The sequence below is a fragment of the Ahaetulla prasina genome, chromosome 3 (genome assembly GCF_028640845.1).
Source record: "Ahaetulla prasina isolate Xishuangbanna chromosome 3, ASM2864084v1, whole genome shotgun sequence".
In the NCBI taxonomy this organism is placed as follows: Eukaryota; Metazoa; Chordata; class Lepidosauria; order Squamata; family Colubridae; genus Ahaetulla; species Ahaetulla prasina.
This window is the reverse complement of record NC_080541.1, coordinates 160,445,487-160,463,826: the sequence shown is the minus strand read 5'-3', so window position 1 is coordinate 160,463,826 and position 18,340 is coordinate 160,445,487. Positions and strand designations below refer to the sequence as shown.

Genomic DNA, 18,340 nt, shown 5'->3' with positions numbered 1-18,340 from the left:
GAGTGAATTTAAGATGCCTTAAAAATTGTTTGTAAATTATCAATATTTTAAATTAAATATATCAAACCTCACCCCCTTCTTATGCACAAATTAGTGGTCTTACCCTTTGCCCTCTATTTAATTAAACTCTACAATATGACTAATTCTTCCATGCAGTTTTATTTTCCCTATACTTATTGATGGAGCACTTCAATTTTGGCAATGCAAATAAGGTACAGCATGTAGTCTTATAAATAATAATAGATAAATGATAAATGGCAACATGTTTTCCATAGCAGTAATCCTCAGTCATCATAAACTTGCATGTACATAATGTTATTGGTTCCAGTTGCTGTACAAAGTAGATCATCTCGTTATTTTGAAATTTAATTCACCACTGAAATGCTTACATACACTTGATCTTAGACAAATAGACAAATAAAAGAAATGGTATAAGCTTATATCATCCAATACTGCAGTATACTTTGTTACTTGTTTTATAACAGGCAAAATGTTATATCTAACAAATGGGTCAGGCAGTGAGCATGTGGTTGAAGATATGGATCTGTTGGGACTTACATTTTAACAATTCCTCCAGCATCAATGATACATTTTTTACTCATTGTTTTAGGCTCCCAGATGGTTTTACACAGCTTTTAAATTTGGCCCAGCTATATCTAAATGATGCCTTTCTGGAATTTCTTCCAGCTAACTTTGGAAGGTAAGTTTTACATATGTGACATAGTGTCTTTTTCCCAAAGTTGAGCCAATAAATTAATATTTATTTTAATTCATTTATTTTCCCTTCTATAAATATACTATATTACCAATTTGTCAGATATTTATTTTACAATTACTATGCCAGTAATTATTACTGTTCTAGAAAGTGTTTTTTGATGATATATATAAAAGAACTGTATATCTAGTATTGGTGAAAGAAGTCTGAAATATTGATAATCATCTAAAATGGCAAAGACATAGTGAATTTACAAGCATCACAAATAATAATTTATGTTTAGTGGTTCAGAAATGTAGGAACAAATCGTTTGCTTGCATATTTGTTTGTTTGTATTTGCTACTTAATTCACTTGATTTAAAATCATATATTGCTTTTACATCTGGTTTTCACTATACTACAAATTATTGCTCTAGAGTCATGGGTGGCAGAGCAAACAATGTTTGCATGAATACTATTTCTTTAGTCCTTCCCCAAAATAGTTATATAATTACTTTTATCTCACAGGGGAAGGAGTTACCTACAGTAACATGAACATTCAATTTCTATTTCCCTCTAATACATGAGACTACATAATTAAGGTTCTTGCTAATTTCAAGTACCTATTTAATTAGGAATATCATTCAAAGAGAACCAAATCAGGAGTAGTTCTCCTTACCTCCACTACTGGTTCGCATGCGCTTCTGCGCATGGTCAGAAGCTGCTGCACATGGTCAGATCATCCATTATGACATCCAGCCAAGTGGGCAGAGCCTCCTGCCACTGTTACTACCGGTTCGTAAGAACTGGACCGAACCGGGAGTAACCCACCACTGAACCAAAGTCTGATTAATATAAAAACTATATTGAGGTCCTTGTTATTTCTTAATTTCAAATTTCAGGCAGCCCTTTGAGATACTTAATTAGGAGGCATAACCATTGTAAAAAAAAAAAACCTTCATAGAATAGAGATAAAAAAATGGATGTTCTTGTTAATCACATAGGCTGGTCCCAAAAGTGCTTTTTCATGAGGCAACTGGACTTTTTTTTTTTATTTAAAGACGTTGGAACATCCAAGAAGCTTCTTCAGCTCTGACAGGATAGTGGGGAATGGAAGGATTTATATTCCTTGCAGAATGGATGCAAATGATCAGCTGGAATATAAATCCTTCCATTCCCCACTATCCTGTCAGAACTGAAGAAGCTTCTTGGTCTTCAAAGAAAAAACAAGAAATTCCAGTTGCCTCCTAAAAAGCACCTTTGGGACAACCATGACCTGGATGATTGAGAATCTCTACAGACACATAGGCTGGTTTAATCTATTATGCAAATATGCACATTGAACAGGAAAACTGGTTTGCTGTATATTAATAAGTAATTAAGTAATTAAGATCTTACAAAGAAAAGAGGTCTATGAAAGCCAAAATCTTAGTCATGTTGTGTTGTCTCAACTTTGAACTCTAATCTTATATTGCTGCATATTAAGGCATATTTGTTCTTCCAGAAAGAAAGGAGAATATGTGTGTAATGCATGTGTGTAGAATTATGAAAAGTATGTACAATCATGGCCGAAAGTGTTGGCACTCCAGAAATTTTTCCAGAAAATCAAGTATTTCTCACAGAAAAGTATTGCATTAATACATGTTTTGCTATACACATGTTTATTCCCTTTGTATTGGAACAAAACAAAAAAAGGCAGGGAAAAAAGCAAATTGGACATAATGTCACACAAAACTCCAAAAATGGGCTGGACAAAAGCATTGGCACCCTTAACTTAGTATTTGGTTGCACACCCTTTGGAAAAAATAACTGAAATCAGTCACTTCCTATAACCATCAATAAGCTTCATACACCTCTCTCCCGGAATTTTGGACCACTCTTCCTTTGCAAACTAAGGTCTCTCTTATTGGAAGGGCGCCTTTTTCCAACAGCAATTTTAAGATCTCTACACAGGTGTTCAATGGGATTTAGATCTGAACTCATTGCTGGCCACTTCAGAACTCTCCAGCGCTTTGTTGCCATCCATTTCTGGCTGCTTTTTGACATATGTTTGGAGTCATTGTCCTGCTGGAAGACCCAAGATCTTGGACACAAACCCAGCTTTCTGACCCCGGGGTCTACAGTGTGACCCTTTGGTAATCCTCAGGTTTCATGATGCCTTGCACACAGTCAAGGAACCCAGTGCCAAAGGCAGCAAAACAACCCCAAAACATCATTGAACCTCTACCATATTTCACTGTAGGTACTGTGTTCTTTTCTTTGTAGGCCTCAATCCGTTTTCGGTAAACAATAGAATGATGTGCTTTACCAAAAAGCTCCATCTTGGTCTCATCTGTCCACAAGACGTTTTCCCAAAAGGATTTTGGCTTACTCAAGTACATTTTGGCAAACTGTAGTATTGTTTTTTTATGTCTCTGTGTCAGCAGTGGGGTCCTCCTGGGTCTCCTGCCATAGCGTTTCATCTCATTTAAATGTCGACGGATAGTTCGCGCTGACACTGATGCTCCCTGAGCCTGCAGGACAGCTTGAATTTCTTTGGAACTTGTTTGGGGCTGCTTATCCACCATCCGGACTATCCTGCGTTGCAACCTTTCATCAATTTTTCTCTTCCATCCACGCCCAGGGAGATTAGCTACAGTGCCATGGGTTGCAAACGTCTTGCTAATGTTGCGCACTGTGGACAAAGGCAAATCTAGATCTCTGGAGATGGACTTGTAACCTTGAGATTGTTGATATTTTTCCACAATTTTGGTTCTCAAGTCCTCAGACAGTTCTCTTCTCCTCTTTCTGTTGTCCGTGCTTAGTGTGGCACACTCAGACACACAATGCAAAGACTAAGTGAACTTCTATCCTTTTTATCTGCTTTCAGGTGTGATCTTTATATTGCCCACACCTGTTACTTGCCCCAGGTGAGTTTAAAGGAACATCACATGCTTGAAACAAACTTATTTATCCACAATTTTGAAAGGGTGCCAATACTTTTGTCCAGCCCATTTTTGGAGTTTTGTGTGGCATTATGTCCAATTTGCTTTTTTTTCCTGCCTTTTTTTGTTTTGTTCCAATACACACAAAGGGAATAAACATATGTATAGCAAAACATGTGTTAATGCAATACTTTTCTGTGAGAAATACTTGATTTTCTGGAAAAATTTCTGGGCTGCCAACACTTTCGGCCATGATTGTATGTTTCAGCAAAAATAATTGTATTCATAACTATTGGAAAACAGTAGTTGTGATTTAGTCATGCCGAATCAGAACTAAAAATACTGTGCGCTCCTTCAACTTTGCTTAAGCTTTCTTCTGAAGACATTTGCACATGCTGAGTCATTTGTTGAGATAGTAAGTGGGAAAAAGCTGATTATGAAATGAAGAATTTCTTGTTCTTGCCTATATAAATAACAGTTAAAACTTGAACTTGACAACAGTAAACAAGTCTTTTTTACTGATTCCTACTTCCATTTTCTTTATGTTTTCTTCTTGATAAAGTGATCTGAATTAACTGGCCCTAAGATCAACTCCCAGCACTTATTTGCCTCAATAATTCTTCCGTCTAGATCATTTCAGATTTTAATGACTGCAATTTGAAAATAAATCTTTGCTTCAAGATGTTCTGTATTAGAACAGAGTCATTTCAGATCTTTATTAATATTGCAATAGCACTTAGACTTTACAGCTCTCTCTAAGCAGTTTACAGAATCAGCATATTGCCCCCAACAATCTGGGCCCTCATTTTATCAACCTTGGAAGGATGGAAGGCTGAGTCAACCTTGAGCCAGTAAGAATCGAACTGTTGGCACTAAGCTGGCAGTTGGCAGAACACTGCATTACCACAGCTCTATATAATTCAAATATAATTTGAAGCTGGACACAAATAGTAAGGCAATGTTCCTTCTCCTTTCTTTTCTCTTCTTTAATGCTTATATCTGGCTTAACCAATACATTTGGAACAATAGTTTACTAACCAGGATCTTTAATCATAGTATGTTGCTGTTTTAATATTACAATTTGCAAACTGATATTATATCTGGCTTAACCAATACATTTGAAGGAACAGTTTATTAACTGGGATCTTGAGACAGTATACTTGTTTAATTGAATAGATTGGTTGGTCTAAAATTTGGCACCTTAGCCCAGGCACTGGGACCACTTGATTGAAAAAGTTATAGATAAATCCAGTAAGGGTTTGTCAACTACTTCAGTGGCCCCCAACCTTTTGGGCATCAGGGACCAGTTTTGTCGAAAAAAGATTTTCCATGGACCAGAGAGAGCGTGGTTTTGCATACTGTCTGCATCCTAAGGAGGGGGTGGGGGAGCTTTGCTTGTTTGCAGTGGCTGAAATGCCGCAGACTGGTGCCCATCCAAGGACCAGGGTTGGGGACCTCCAATCTACTTATTCATCCCATAATAATTGTTTCCAGTACATGCAATATCATATATCCAGTTATTTGTATGGGAGTAGGTTATGTCAGATATTTCACAGAAAAAGAAGGAAAGCAAGCATAAATATAATGTGCATTGTGCAAGGTGAAGAATTACACATAGACATAATTTATGAGTTGCACATTTCTCCTGTAGCTCACTGATTTTAATTACAGTTGAGATGCTCCAAATTAATTTTGCCTGTTTTAGAAAAAATTGGGAAGGTCAAAGTGCAATTTGCTCACACTTGTGTTTTTTTAATGCATGAATAAATATTGACTTGTCTCCTACTATGACAAAATGTGGTACATATCATTTCCCTTTCTGATATATTATAATTTTACTTTTTTCATTGTTGTCAGTTGGTTATGTGCTTTTACATAAAAGCATCTATATAGCTTTTACATACATTGATGTTAGAATTTTGGATCTTGTAATTTTATTATTTTAACATATCTTCTAGTCTTGACAGAAAAATAGAATACTTAGCGTGTTGCATTAAATATATATTCCCACAAAAATCCTGTAAATATGATTCTGAGGTATTTTTAGATAAAATAAAAGCTTCTAAATTATAGGAGGAAAAAAGATATCTAGAGAATGTTTATTTAAAATATATGTATGTTAAAAATAGCAGTTAATACCTAAAAGTTTTATAGGTTTTTCAATGGTTTGTTTACTCTGCAGATTGCCATATTGCATTTTATTTTAAGCATTTTAAATACCTGATATCGCTATAGCTCTTAATCAATCATCATGAGAAATGTTGAAAACATTACATATTTTATTCTCTCTAAAGACACTAAAAATTACAGGACTAATAACTTACTATCACTGTCAAAGATTTGACATTTTCAAAAGAAACTCCTTTATCTCCCATAGGATGTTTTTTCTTGCTAAGTTTCCTCTTTACCAATTAATTTACAAAGACACAATTAATTCATTTTTGTTAGTGCTATAGAAAAATCCAAAACAAATGTATACATGCTGAATCGTGCTCACTATATTTTGCATTTGCTCTGGCTTGAGTAAATCTCAAAAGTATTAATTGATGGCAACCTACATTTACTGAATCCTTTTGTACTTTTCTCCTCTTTAATTGCTCTCATGGGGATCATCAAGATTTCCTGAAGAACATTGCCAGCAATCATAGATGATTAATGTCATCTAAGTTAACATTTTAGAGCTAGAAATATCTGCTGAATGTGGAATTTAGCATATTTGTAGATGTAATCAGAAATGAATTTAAACCAGTTAATTTCAGCTGCAGACATACAGTTACAATTGTCATTTGTATAATGTACATATGTGGCTTGTATTATTGGCAGTGGAATAAAAAACTCCCTAGCAATTAATGAATTCCTAATTTAATTTCTTTTAATCTTTATTATTTCCAGACTTGTTAAATTACGAATATTGGAGTTACGAGAGAATCACTTGAAAACGCTGCCAAAGTAAGTGTCTGTGTATTGTAACATACAAAAATCTTCCAAGAACGTAATTGGTTCTTCACTAAATATTGTACAGTATGGTTTTTTTTTTTTCTGAGCAATTCTCATTTCAAGTTGTGACTTCTATCTTTTGGGAAATTATTCATTTGGGAATTTATTTTAAACTATAGTAACTAGACAAATAGTTAAAATTGTAAATGATAATCAAGTATTTAGAAAAAAGCAAATAAATTTAAAAACAGAAGCTCACTTTGATGTGTAGTAAATATATTTTTAAACAAAATTCAGTAACACAATTTATATAAGAGCTCATATACTGGATAGCACTATATTTTTACAGTGTCCCTAATGCACTCAATGCAGAATTATCTATCTCAGCCTCCTGCTGACAGAAAAACTTCCCACACTTAATGCTGTATTCAAATACTAGGACATTCCAGTCATCAAGAATTTGTCACATGAAATATATTTTTGATTCATCATGGACAAATAATGTTTTGTCAGTCTGTAACTTTGGTTAGTAATTATTCACAAACCCTCTTAATCCATTCTGATGCAAATTTCTTGTCTTCCCCATAACATTTGATATACATAAACAAGATGAAGGTTAACCTAACCAGGTTATTTCTTAATAATGACCAAAGGATTTCAGAGTCTTGCTATGTCAAAATTTATTAAATGTCTTTATGCTTCTTTTACAAAAATTCAGTATGCATTATACTTTTGCACCCCTATTAATAGTTGCACTATATCTTGGGATACAAGAGTTTTATATAACCACCTATGTAGGTTATATTTATATAGAATGTCAGGGCTTTTGCTGGAAATTACCTTTTCTGCTGAAAGGATTATTTTTATCAGTTACCTCTGTTCCACACAGTCCCATATGGTATCTCAAAATATTGACCTTATTCTATATAGCCTAGGAAAGGGGCAATGAAAGATACAAAGGATAAGAGAAAGTTGAGAAGAAAAATTCCTTCCCGTTTATTCCTTTGGATCAGTGAGCTTTCCATTCATAAAAATAATCAGTTGCATTGTAGTCAATTAGCTTTTATAAATTAATTGAGAGAAGTGAATTAATAGAGAACATTTATAAAAGCTGAACAAAGTTATATGAGATAATGATAGGACAATTTTAAAACATTGTAAATATGAAAATATAATATAATACTCCTTCCTCCTCCTATTTTCCCCACAATCCCCTCTGGGAGGAGATTGGGCTGAGAGAGAGTAAGTGACCCAAAGTGTTCTCTGCTTTAAGTTATTTACAAAAAGTAGCAAAAACAGTAATAAGTAAAAATAAATAAATAGAATTTTTTCTGTCTTTATTTTTAATCATCAATAGTTGCCAAGGTCCTATGAACATAATTAGTAATTGTATTTAAACATAAATTGTTACACCCCACCCCCCAAAAAAACTTTAGAGTGCCTGCCCCATATACATTACAAATGCAAAAAAAACACACCAACCAATTAAAAGAAGAAATGAGAAGGTTAGCACAGAGAAAATCAATATAGCTATCACCACATCAAGTGTGCCTTAAGTGTCAACGCTGATAAAACAGTAATGGCTAAATTTTTGCTCAGAATTTTTTGGAACAATAAAGTATCTTTTTTTTTCTTTCCATCTTGAATTAGACCAGGCCTTAATCATGTGATTGTACTAGGTGAAACTCAGGTGATTGTACTAAGCATCCCTTCTTATTTAGGTTTATTTATTTTTTTTAATCATAAAATACAATCATAAAATACAAAACAGAAAAACAAACAAACAAGTATCACTTCTCCAAAGATTGTGGTGGTATTGTACCTTAAGTATACCTGTGGGGTGGATGAACAAGAAATGTATCTAATAGAGAAAGACTGCTATTTAGTTGTGATGAGTCTCTCTTTATAAGGCTGCTGATCATATCCAGGGCAATTTAAAGACCCCCATCCCATCCCATATCACTTGAATGCTATTGGTATAACCTATTAATTGAAGACAGGGTTTCAGGTATCTAGCTGATCCTTAGTAATAACATTGCTTTAATTATCTGATATGAATAAAAGGATTGCTAGAAATGTGCTTCAACAAGCCTATACAGGAAGAAGGGAATTAGGCCTTTTAATAAGTGCATGATTGCTACTCTTGAAAAACATTCTGTCAGAGCAATTACTTGAAAAGAGGAAATGATATAGGAATAAGATTAATAACTGCTACCTTTGTGCAAATAATGTGTCAATGTGGATGTAGGTGAGAGTGTGTGAATATATATATATAATTGATGTATGGCTGATATTACTAAGCTTTAGCATCATACTATAGACATCCACAGAGAATACTTAGTTAACTCTAATATGTTCCTTACTAAGATGAGACATAAAATATTTATCTTGAAGTGGGAGCATTATTGCTGTCATCATCATTATATGCCTCATTGATTGAGCGCCTTATGTTTGTTCTTTCAAAACTTACATTTAGTTTGTGCCATATGTAGACATAGTTTCAGGAATTGAGATGAAAAAAATATCTGTGTTATTTTTGCAGAACTGGTACCTTATGTCTTCATAAAATCAAGTTTGATGAAAGAGTTTGCTAAAAAGTTATTTCTAATTCATTGACAATTTCCAAATATTTTACATATATCTGAGAATTATATTAGTAAAGCAATATTTAAAAAAAATAGCAGATATTCTTGAATTGACTATTTGTGGATTATTGCATGTGCTGGTTTGAAAAATATTTTAATTAAAAATGAAGTTAAAAACTGGGTTGTATATATTTAAAATTAGGTAAATATCTAAAAGGTCTATATGGGTCTCTCAGATTTCTGATTTTGAGATATTTTCATTTGTTGATAGCAGCATATAGAAAAGGTCACACAATCCCTTTAGTAGAATTGCCACTATTTTCATACCAACTCAAATATTACCTTAATTTCATATTGAGATTACAGACAAGTCACAATTAATGCAGGTATGAATCCTATGAAATGATTGCCCTTTTCAGGGGCAAATTATGTTTCTATGGAATATATGGTAATTGGTTCTAGGATAGTTGAAATTTTAAACCTAAAATTTTATATGTATATTAATGAAATATTACAGTAAAGGATAGAAACAATATACTTATAATTTAAATTTATGGTTAATAAAGTCACTAAATACTGTTTTCCTCTGACAGAATCTTCCTTTTCTCCATTTTACACAAACATAGATTAGTAATGTGTAATACCCCAATTGCAAATGCACATGCGCTAACCTCATGAATCACATTAACAGTGACCCAGTATCTAAATTAAATAGCACATTATTCAAACTTGCATTAATTGTGACCTACCTGTGAATTGTGACACTGACTGAAGATGCAGTGTAAATACAGAATTAAATATGTATCAAAGCACTGGCTTGTTTTCCCTTATAACATGGTAAAAAGCAATGCATCACATTTTGGTTCAATCAATGCTTGCCAACAAATTCAGGTGTCAGTATAAGATTTGAAAGTACTAAGTCAAAACAAGAATAATGATTTGTGTGAGCATCTTTATTGATAGTAATTTCACTTGCTCTGTAACATGTGCTTGGAATTGGGGACAGCAAATAAGTCCAAAATATTTCTTAAAGATGAAGTATTATAATACAAACTGTATTCCAATATCTAAAGATGTAAATATGTTTTACTTATACTTAGAACATTACCCGGCAAAATAATCAATTACACTAATAATGGGAATAAGGTATTATAAAAGAACTGTAAAATTTATAAAAGAATATAAATTCTTCTTATGGAAGAAGATGTTGAATTTTTTAAAAAAAATCATTGGGATTCATGGGAGAATGACATTTCTTCTAAGGTCTGTAGTTTTGACACATGCTAATAAAAACAAGAACAAGGTATTGTTGTCATATTTTTATTCCATAAATTATAGTAAACCTGAAACATTTGTTGCAGTTAGAATGTGGGATTTTGCTATTATTTGAATTAAAGCTGCTTTTTGTGTTGCCACATTCAATACTATCACTGCTTCTTTATCTCTATAAACAAGAAGCTCCTAATTTATATATTCACTCGAAGCAGGTAATGTTCACTTGACTTCACTATAAAGCTTTTAATTTTTGACCATCTGTTGCACTTTGACTGACCATGCATCTGATAAAAAGCAAAGCAACAGGGTTGGCTTAAAATGGAGAAATAGTGAATCAGAAAATTGTTCCCTACTCAACAATCAGCTTTTTCTTTTCGTGTTTTCCTCTTTTTTTAAGATGATATTGGAACTGTGCTACCTATAATAGTTAATAACCTATATCATAAAATTGGCATAACTATAACTCAATATGGCAAATGATTTTTCAGAATAATAATTTATCTAATTTTATACTTTGTAACAGAATTGTATCAAAATGCTTGTGTTATTAAGATCTTCATATTGTTAAAAGATAGTATATAAACAGTTGACTGCCTGAGTGCATAGTGGCTATTAATCTGGTATAAATAGTTTGGCTTCTGTTTCTACAATTTCTCACATTTAATGAAAAATTAAGTATATCTAAACTTGTAATTATATGGATCTTTAGTTGGGTAAAATTTATGTGATTATTTATACTCTTCCTTTTACAACTATTAATTTGAACAACAGTAAACTGAATTTATTTCTGAGTGAACAACACGAGTTTGTGAAATGTGAATTTAATATTTCTAAGTGTTCTTAAAAAGAGCTTTAAAGCATCCCTATTATTTTATAAATATTAGTGACTAAAAATAATAAGGCATTTGTACTAATCCATGAAATATTATGTCAGTGTCTATTTAGGAGCTATAAATGCCAAAAGAATTTCCCCATAGCCTAACCCAACTAATTCTCTTATCTAGAATTTTTAAAGGGACATATAGAATAATTATGTATTATTTAAGTCATGGGTTAGAAATAAGCATATATTTGGCATCCAAAGAAGATTTAACTCCTGAGATCTCATGTTAATGTCAGAACTAGATTTAAGAAAGTCTTTCCCTAAGTCTTTGGCAAAAAAAAGTCTAATTCGACACTGGAGGTGGATATTTGACTAATTAGCTAACCCCACCTCCTCCCCCACTCCCGTGCTTCCTGCTTCCCTTCTGCCCATTTTTAAATTCATATTATTGTACTTTCCTTGTTTATTTTTATTGTTTCATTGCTCTGCTATTGTTATGTTATATTTGATTAATCTTTCCATTTTATTGTTATAAATCACCCCGAATAGCCACACTGTGAGATTGGTGGCAAATAAATTTAACAAAGAAACAAATACATTCATATAGTTTACACAGTAAATTGTGTGACTATTCTACTTCATTCTTAAATCACTTGTGGTTATTTAACTTACAATTAGCCTTAAGATAGTTCTGCATGCTTAACATGACAGTAGTGGGTCATTCACATTTCACTATATTTTCTGAAAATGAAGCAAATATGATTTTAACATACAACTTTGAGCATAATTATTTTGTTCTACTAATTCACATTGACCAGAAAAGCCTAAGATCTATCTGTTCCGAGCGTGGCATCTGTACTTTGGAAAATTAAGCACTGGAGTGCTTTGTAATAGATTGCTCTGGGGAAGCCATGTGCTTTGTAAATAGTGCTCAAATGACATCAAACCTAGTTTTAATCTCCACATAGCAAGGCACGAGTAAGGAAAAAGAATTACACAAATTTCTATAACATATAATCTTAATGACATGATTATAAAGTACTAGTAACCATAACAGAATTTGCAGCTCTCATTTATTTATTATTTCATTGTAGTTTATCTTTGACCAATATGAATCTTTTCTAGCCTTGCTATAGGAGCTTGGAACAAATTGGCTATTTACGTTCAACATTTCTTTTGTTACTTTCCTGGTTTCCTCACAATCTCTGGCACCTTGAGACAGGTAAACTTTTAGACCAAATATCTGTAGGAAAAACATATTTGCAGATGTGATTTTACATGCATTGATGTCAGCAAGTCCCCAATACTTTCAGCAAATCACTGATAATGTGAATAATAAGGATGCAAGAGAGATGCTCTTCAAGCAGTGTTGATTTTGTTGACTCCCTCCTGTGAATATATATATCCCTCCCTTTCCTCCCCCCCAAAGAAACACACACACAAACTCGATTATTTTTGTTGTCTATATTAATAGATGTAATCCATTAGACACTTATTGGAGAGTAAGTAGGGAAGTAAATTACCTGGACTATAACTAAAGCCATTGAAATAAAAAGTACCATTGAATCTTCTAATATCTAGAAGATTAGGGTAGGTGGGGAAAATACAGAAAAAGAAAGAACTATTCTTGCACTGATGAAGGGAATGGAAAGATTAATTAGATACAATTGTTGGCACCTCCAATGGAAACTTTTGCAGCATTTCAGAAGCAACTCTGTATTTGTTTATCATCTTGAGGGCTACATCATCTCTGTGGTTTTATTTGAAGTTTGATCAAAGCTCTTTTGACTTTTTGCAGAAACACATGGAGAGTCTGTTTTGCCATTGGTTGGATTTCTTATATTGTTTCATTGATTGGCTTCAGACGTCAGATTTCTCTTACTGTCCCCCACCCCCATACCTTTTTTAATTTCATCATGGTGCTCATGGGAATTGTGCAAGCATTGTTTAAAATGTGTCTTTCTTCTCTCCTATTCCTCATTCTATTGGGGAAAGTGCTTACTTACACAACTGCTGATATGCAATCATTTCATCATCATAATTTGTAAGAGGCTTTTAAATGCAACAAATTCAAAATACCATCAAAGTTCTCCTACTGAGATTTTATTTTATTTTTGCAAGCAACTGAATAAATGCACACATAAATATGGATGGAGATAAGGAATGGGAGAGCTAACAGCTACTTTCCCCCCTTCTGTGGGAGATGAAAGAATTTTATTTTCTTCAAGGTCTGTGATTATACAGAAGGTAGAATACTGATTGGGTTAAACTTTTTTTTATGCATTCTTCTCTTGGTCATTTGGAAGAACATTTATTGGCTCCTGGAATCATTGCACATTCTCAACATATCAAAGGCTACAGAAGGGAAGAGAAGAGCAGATCAATTTTAACCTGCTTTTTCAACATTTTGTTTGAGAAGGTGCTTATACAATCATTAGAGTCATTATTTTTCATTGCTTTTGTTCATAAGTTTCATTATTTATATCTGGAGTATTGCCTTTAACTATCAGCTGTACTTTTATTGTTACCAAAGTTTGCATTAAGCCAATATACATCAGTCCTAAATTCACTGCAACATCTTCAATTAGTCAAGAAGATGTACTATATATTTGCAGATAGTCCATTTCAATGGACTATCCCATAGCTGTATCATAATTCCAAACAGAACCCTAGACTATTAGGTTTCCATTAAGGTGGGTACATAGGGAAAAATAATTTTACAAAATCTCTGATGCCTGGTGTCTTAATTGATTACTATAGTAATGAGGAAGAGACTTTTGCAATATTTATTACTGTGTGTATGAATGTATCTGATACCATTATCAGAATTGGTATCGAAATTACATGGCAGAATAGTAAATTTATAATTCTACAAGAGATTATTTGATACATGATTGATAACTAAATGTCTCAGTTAATATTTTTCTTTTGTAAATATATGATTTTTTTAAAAAGGAAACTTTAATGATATATATGCAATGTACGGTCTGAAAGACACTGTCTTCATTTTCTACATTGTAATAATTATTGAATAATAACTAAGATAATAGGTATGAATTCTCACTGTAGCTCTTACAGAGGCAAAAATGTTAGAAAGGAGATCTTTAAAGCTCTTCCTAGACTAATTCTTTTATATTTCAGCAACTTTATTTACTATAGCAAAATATAATTAAATAAGATTGCCTAAGCAATTTCAGAATAAGAGGATCACCATCAGAACTACAATGGTGATCTATATCTTGAGCATTTTTATAAACACTATGCTCATTGCAGTATATAATCTGGCCTTCTTCACTGTCAACAATGTGTTGTATTGCCTCTTAACAAAACATTTGCTTTATAACTTCAGAAATCTTGATATCCTAGGGTTGTTTTTTTTTTTATCAAATCACCTTTTTCAGGGAAAAGAAAAAAAATATACTGCTGCCAATAGTTTACAATACATTTCATTTTAAGGAAAGTAAAATATATATAATACATAACAGTGGTCCCCAACTTTTTTGGCACCAGGAACTGGTTTCCGAAAAGATAAATTTTCCATAGACTGACACGCTACCTAGATCTCATGCACATACAGGTGCAGCTTCGCTCACTGCCATGGATTGGTACCAGGGATTGGGAACCCCTGATATATAACATCTGCAAAGATTTGAAAACAAAATCTGGAAGAGCAAAATATTTAATATGAACATTATGGAATGAATTTCAAATTAATAACAATCTTATAATTTATGAAGTAATTATTGTAATCATATTCCTAAACAGATGAGCTGATTAGTTTTGATTAAGAATTTAAAATGAAATTATTCATCAGTTGATCACTTATTCAAATTAATGAACTACACAATTAATTTTGATCAGTTTATATACATTTAAAACCCCAATTACAGAGAACAATTTGTGTATTGTTCATTATAATTATGAATAATGTAAATTAGTTTTGCCAGTTCTTTGAACCTATTTTATCACTTTGTAGAGGAAAAAAGGAAAAAATTTTCACCAGGGGAATTAGTTTAAATTTAAAATGATAATAACAAATCTCAAATTTCTTAAATAAAAAAAGAATAGGATGAGAAAACTAAATGGCAATGTGAAGAACCTCTTCTAGTGACTTTGTAAATATATCCCTATGGTTTTATTGGCTATATTAAAAAGTGGTTTGGCATTGTCTTATTTTAGAATATTTTTAAATTTCCAAGTTTAATTTATAGTTAATTATTTCACCTGCTAGTCTTCTACTCAAAGACTGATTGGGTCTGATCTTGTGTAGCATCCCAGGATAGATATAATTGGAGAAATGTAGAAGATAAAAATTTGCTATTGAGAAATCAAGTGATGTGAAAGATACAAAAGGTTCTTAGGGCCTCAAGTGTTCTAAAGATTATGTACATGAAATATATTTTAGATGTAGAAAAAAACAGGTGTTCATATTAAAGGGTTTATTTATAACAAATAAATGGAAACTACATGCTTATATAATTTTAAACTGCCTCTTTCATGTATCAAGCAGCAAAGGGTTATTTTTATACAAAAAGAGGAAAATCATTGGTGTCCTATTTTGTCTTTATTGTTTGGTCTTCCTTTTTTAATGCTCTTTTGATTAAAGGAACACATTTCAAAGGTTCATTTTCCACTTTATTATAAAAAAAAAATGACAAAACAGAGCTGAAATAGTTTCATTTTTTTCAGCCTCAAGCTTTGCAAATAAAATTATAACCATGTAATTGATTGGTATACCTTCAGAAACAGTTTCTCCCTGCCCTTCAGACAGTGTTTAAAAAAATATAAATGATGGGTTTTATTTTATTTTCTGCGCTCAAGTTTCAATTCTAGTTAACTCTAAGAATATTTGTGCCAAATTGGATACAACCTTAATATGGGTGTGCACAAATCAAATTCTAGCCCTACTTCTGTGTGTTTGTGTGTGCGCACACACACACACACACGCCTGCATGCTTTTGCACTATTCTTGCTAAGACAATTGCAAGTCTGTGCAATTGTCTTAGCAACATTTTTGTAAGTATCTTACCATTGCCTTTTTCCTAAGGCTGAGAAAGAGCTGGCTTTTTGTCTACAGCAAGACTAAAAGTCTGGCTTGCTCCGAGATTGTTGTACAATTCATGGCATGGAATCTGATCTTATACTGATACCAGCCTTTTCTTTCTTGTGAAAATTATGCCTTATGGGGGTCAAAGTTAATTCTGTGCTTCCTGTTAGAAAAGTGAGAACAATTATGTTTGGGTGTCTGCAGAGGTACATAAATATGCATGACTGAAGGTAGGTTCATCATTGACAATAACTGATCATAGGTAGATAAAACCCTTGCAAGTTGACAAATGCAGTTATGTAATATTTGGTTCCCCTAGCACACATATATTGTTCATTATTTATAGTTTTGTGGTTGCTGTTCTCACAACTTTTTAAAGCTTTAGAAATTTAATAAAAAAAAATTAATAATATCAAAGTGAATCAAAAATATCCAGGCAGATTGTTTTTCCTATATTTTTTGTATCTTTCAATCACTTTACTTTATTCAGCTGCTTAATTTATTTATTCTATTTCTCTATTTTCTTCTCAAGAGTTAATTAGCATTCCATATCATTGTGAGGGCTTTTAAACAAGTTTTATTATACTTGTATAGTATGTTCCTTGGGGCTACTTACTATGAGTCATGTCTGCAATTTGAGCATGACTAATATGTTTTTATTCTGTAAGGAGTTCTTGAAGTATTCAATTACAGGTAGTCTTCGATTTACAACAGTTCATTTAGTGACCTTTCAAAGTTACAATGGCCCTGTAAAATGTGACTAATGACAAATTTTCATACTTACAACAGCTGCAGTATCCTAATGGTCAAAATTCAGACGCTTGGCAAATGATATTTATGACAGTTTTAGTGTCCTGGGGTCAGTGATCACCTTTTGCGACCTTCTGATAAGCAAAATCAATGGGTGATTCACTTAACAACTATGGCTAGAAGGATCATACAATGGGGCACAATTCATTTAACAACTGTCTTGCTTAGCAACAGTCATTTTGGGCTCAATTGCAATCGTACATTAAGGACTATTTGTAGTGCTAAAATGATGAATTAATACTTAGTATAAGTTGAAATGTTGATTGGTAAGATGTTCAAATGTTGAAAGAATGGAAGAGGCAGGGAAAAAACAGCAAAAGAGATAATTAAATTATAATGTTTAGTAAAGATTTTGATTTTGAGGGCCTAATATAAAGGAAAAGCTGGAATCAAGAAGAGTTTCTTATACCTTACCCTACACCCTACATGTTATGCCTGACACAGAAATAAGAGTCTAAACTAGGATAAGTAGACAAAGTCTACCCCCCTACTGCTACTTTTTTCTCTTAAATAATTTTTAGCTTAAAGTGACCTGTACCCAAAAGTTATTTTCATTTTTAGCTTCTGGGTTTAAATGAGATAGTGTAATGGTATTTGCCTAAGAGAGACTGGGCAAAGAGATGCTGCCAAAGAAATGGTCAGGTAAGAGGCACCTCAGCCTACTGAGATTGCATACTGGGTGGAGCAAGAGGCTCAAGAAGAGAATGTTTCTAGTTTCTAGGCTGTAGAAGAAATGGGGGAAGGATTGTAGTTTCAGACTTCTACGATTCTAGTTTCAGACTTCTACAATTCTCTCTGTATCTTTACAATTTAAGTAAAGCTAATCTGTTCGTCATTCCTATCTGGTTTATCTCAGAAGGCCAAGAAATAGCGAACTCTCCTCTGGGCTGTTGAGTAGTGGAAAGACATAGTGGAGTACAATGTACCAGAGTCTGAAACCGTAGTGCTTGAGGTAGAGATAGGTAGCTCAAACCCACCTTGGAGTCCAGTAAACCATACTGTGAAGTTGACTGACTTGAGCTGAAGAAAAGAGAAAAACAAGCCTGGATATTAGGAAAAAAGAATAGAGCTTGAATTCTAGAGGTAGAAAGAGGAAAACCTTAACAAACAGGGAACTGAAACAAACAGAAAATTGTTAAAAGTTGCAGCTAGAGACAGAGAGTGGTAAACTTTTCAGTTAGAAAGGCTAAACCTACAGAGTGCAATATTTTCTAATGCGAGCTAGCCAACATTCCCAGCTGCAGA

The 18,340-nt window shown here is 32.9% G+C and overlaps 1 protein-coding gene across 2 annotated transcripts in view; it reads left to right on the top strand.

Moving 5' to 3' along the window:
• LRRC7 (leucine rich repeat containing 7) overlaps window positions 1-18,340 on the top strand; it is a 225,510-nt gene that overhangs the window by 118,616 nt on the left and 88,554 nt on the right. For both annotated transcript variants that reach the window (XM_058176360.1, XM_058176361.1), the window contains 2 exons: window positions 611-700; window positions 6,511-6,567. In XM_058176360.1, the coding sequence (XP_058032343.1) occupies window positions 611-700; window positions 6,511-6,567 (147 nt within the window). The remainder of the gene's footprint in view (window positions 1-610; window positions 701-6,510; window positions 6,568-18,340) is intronic.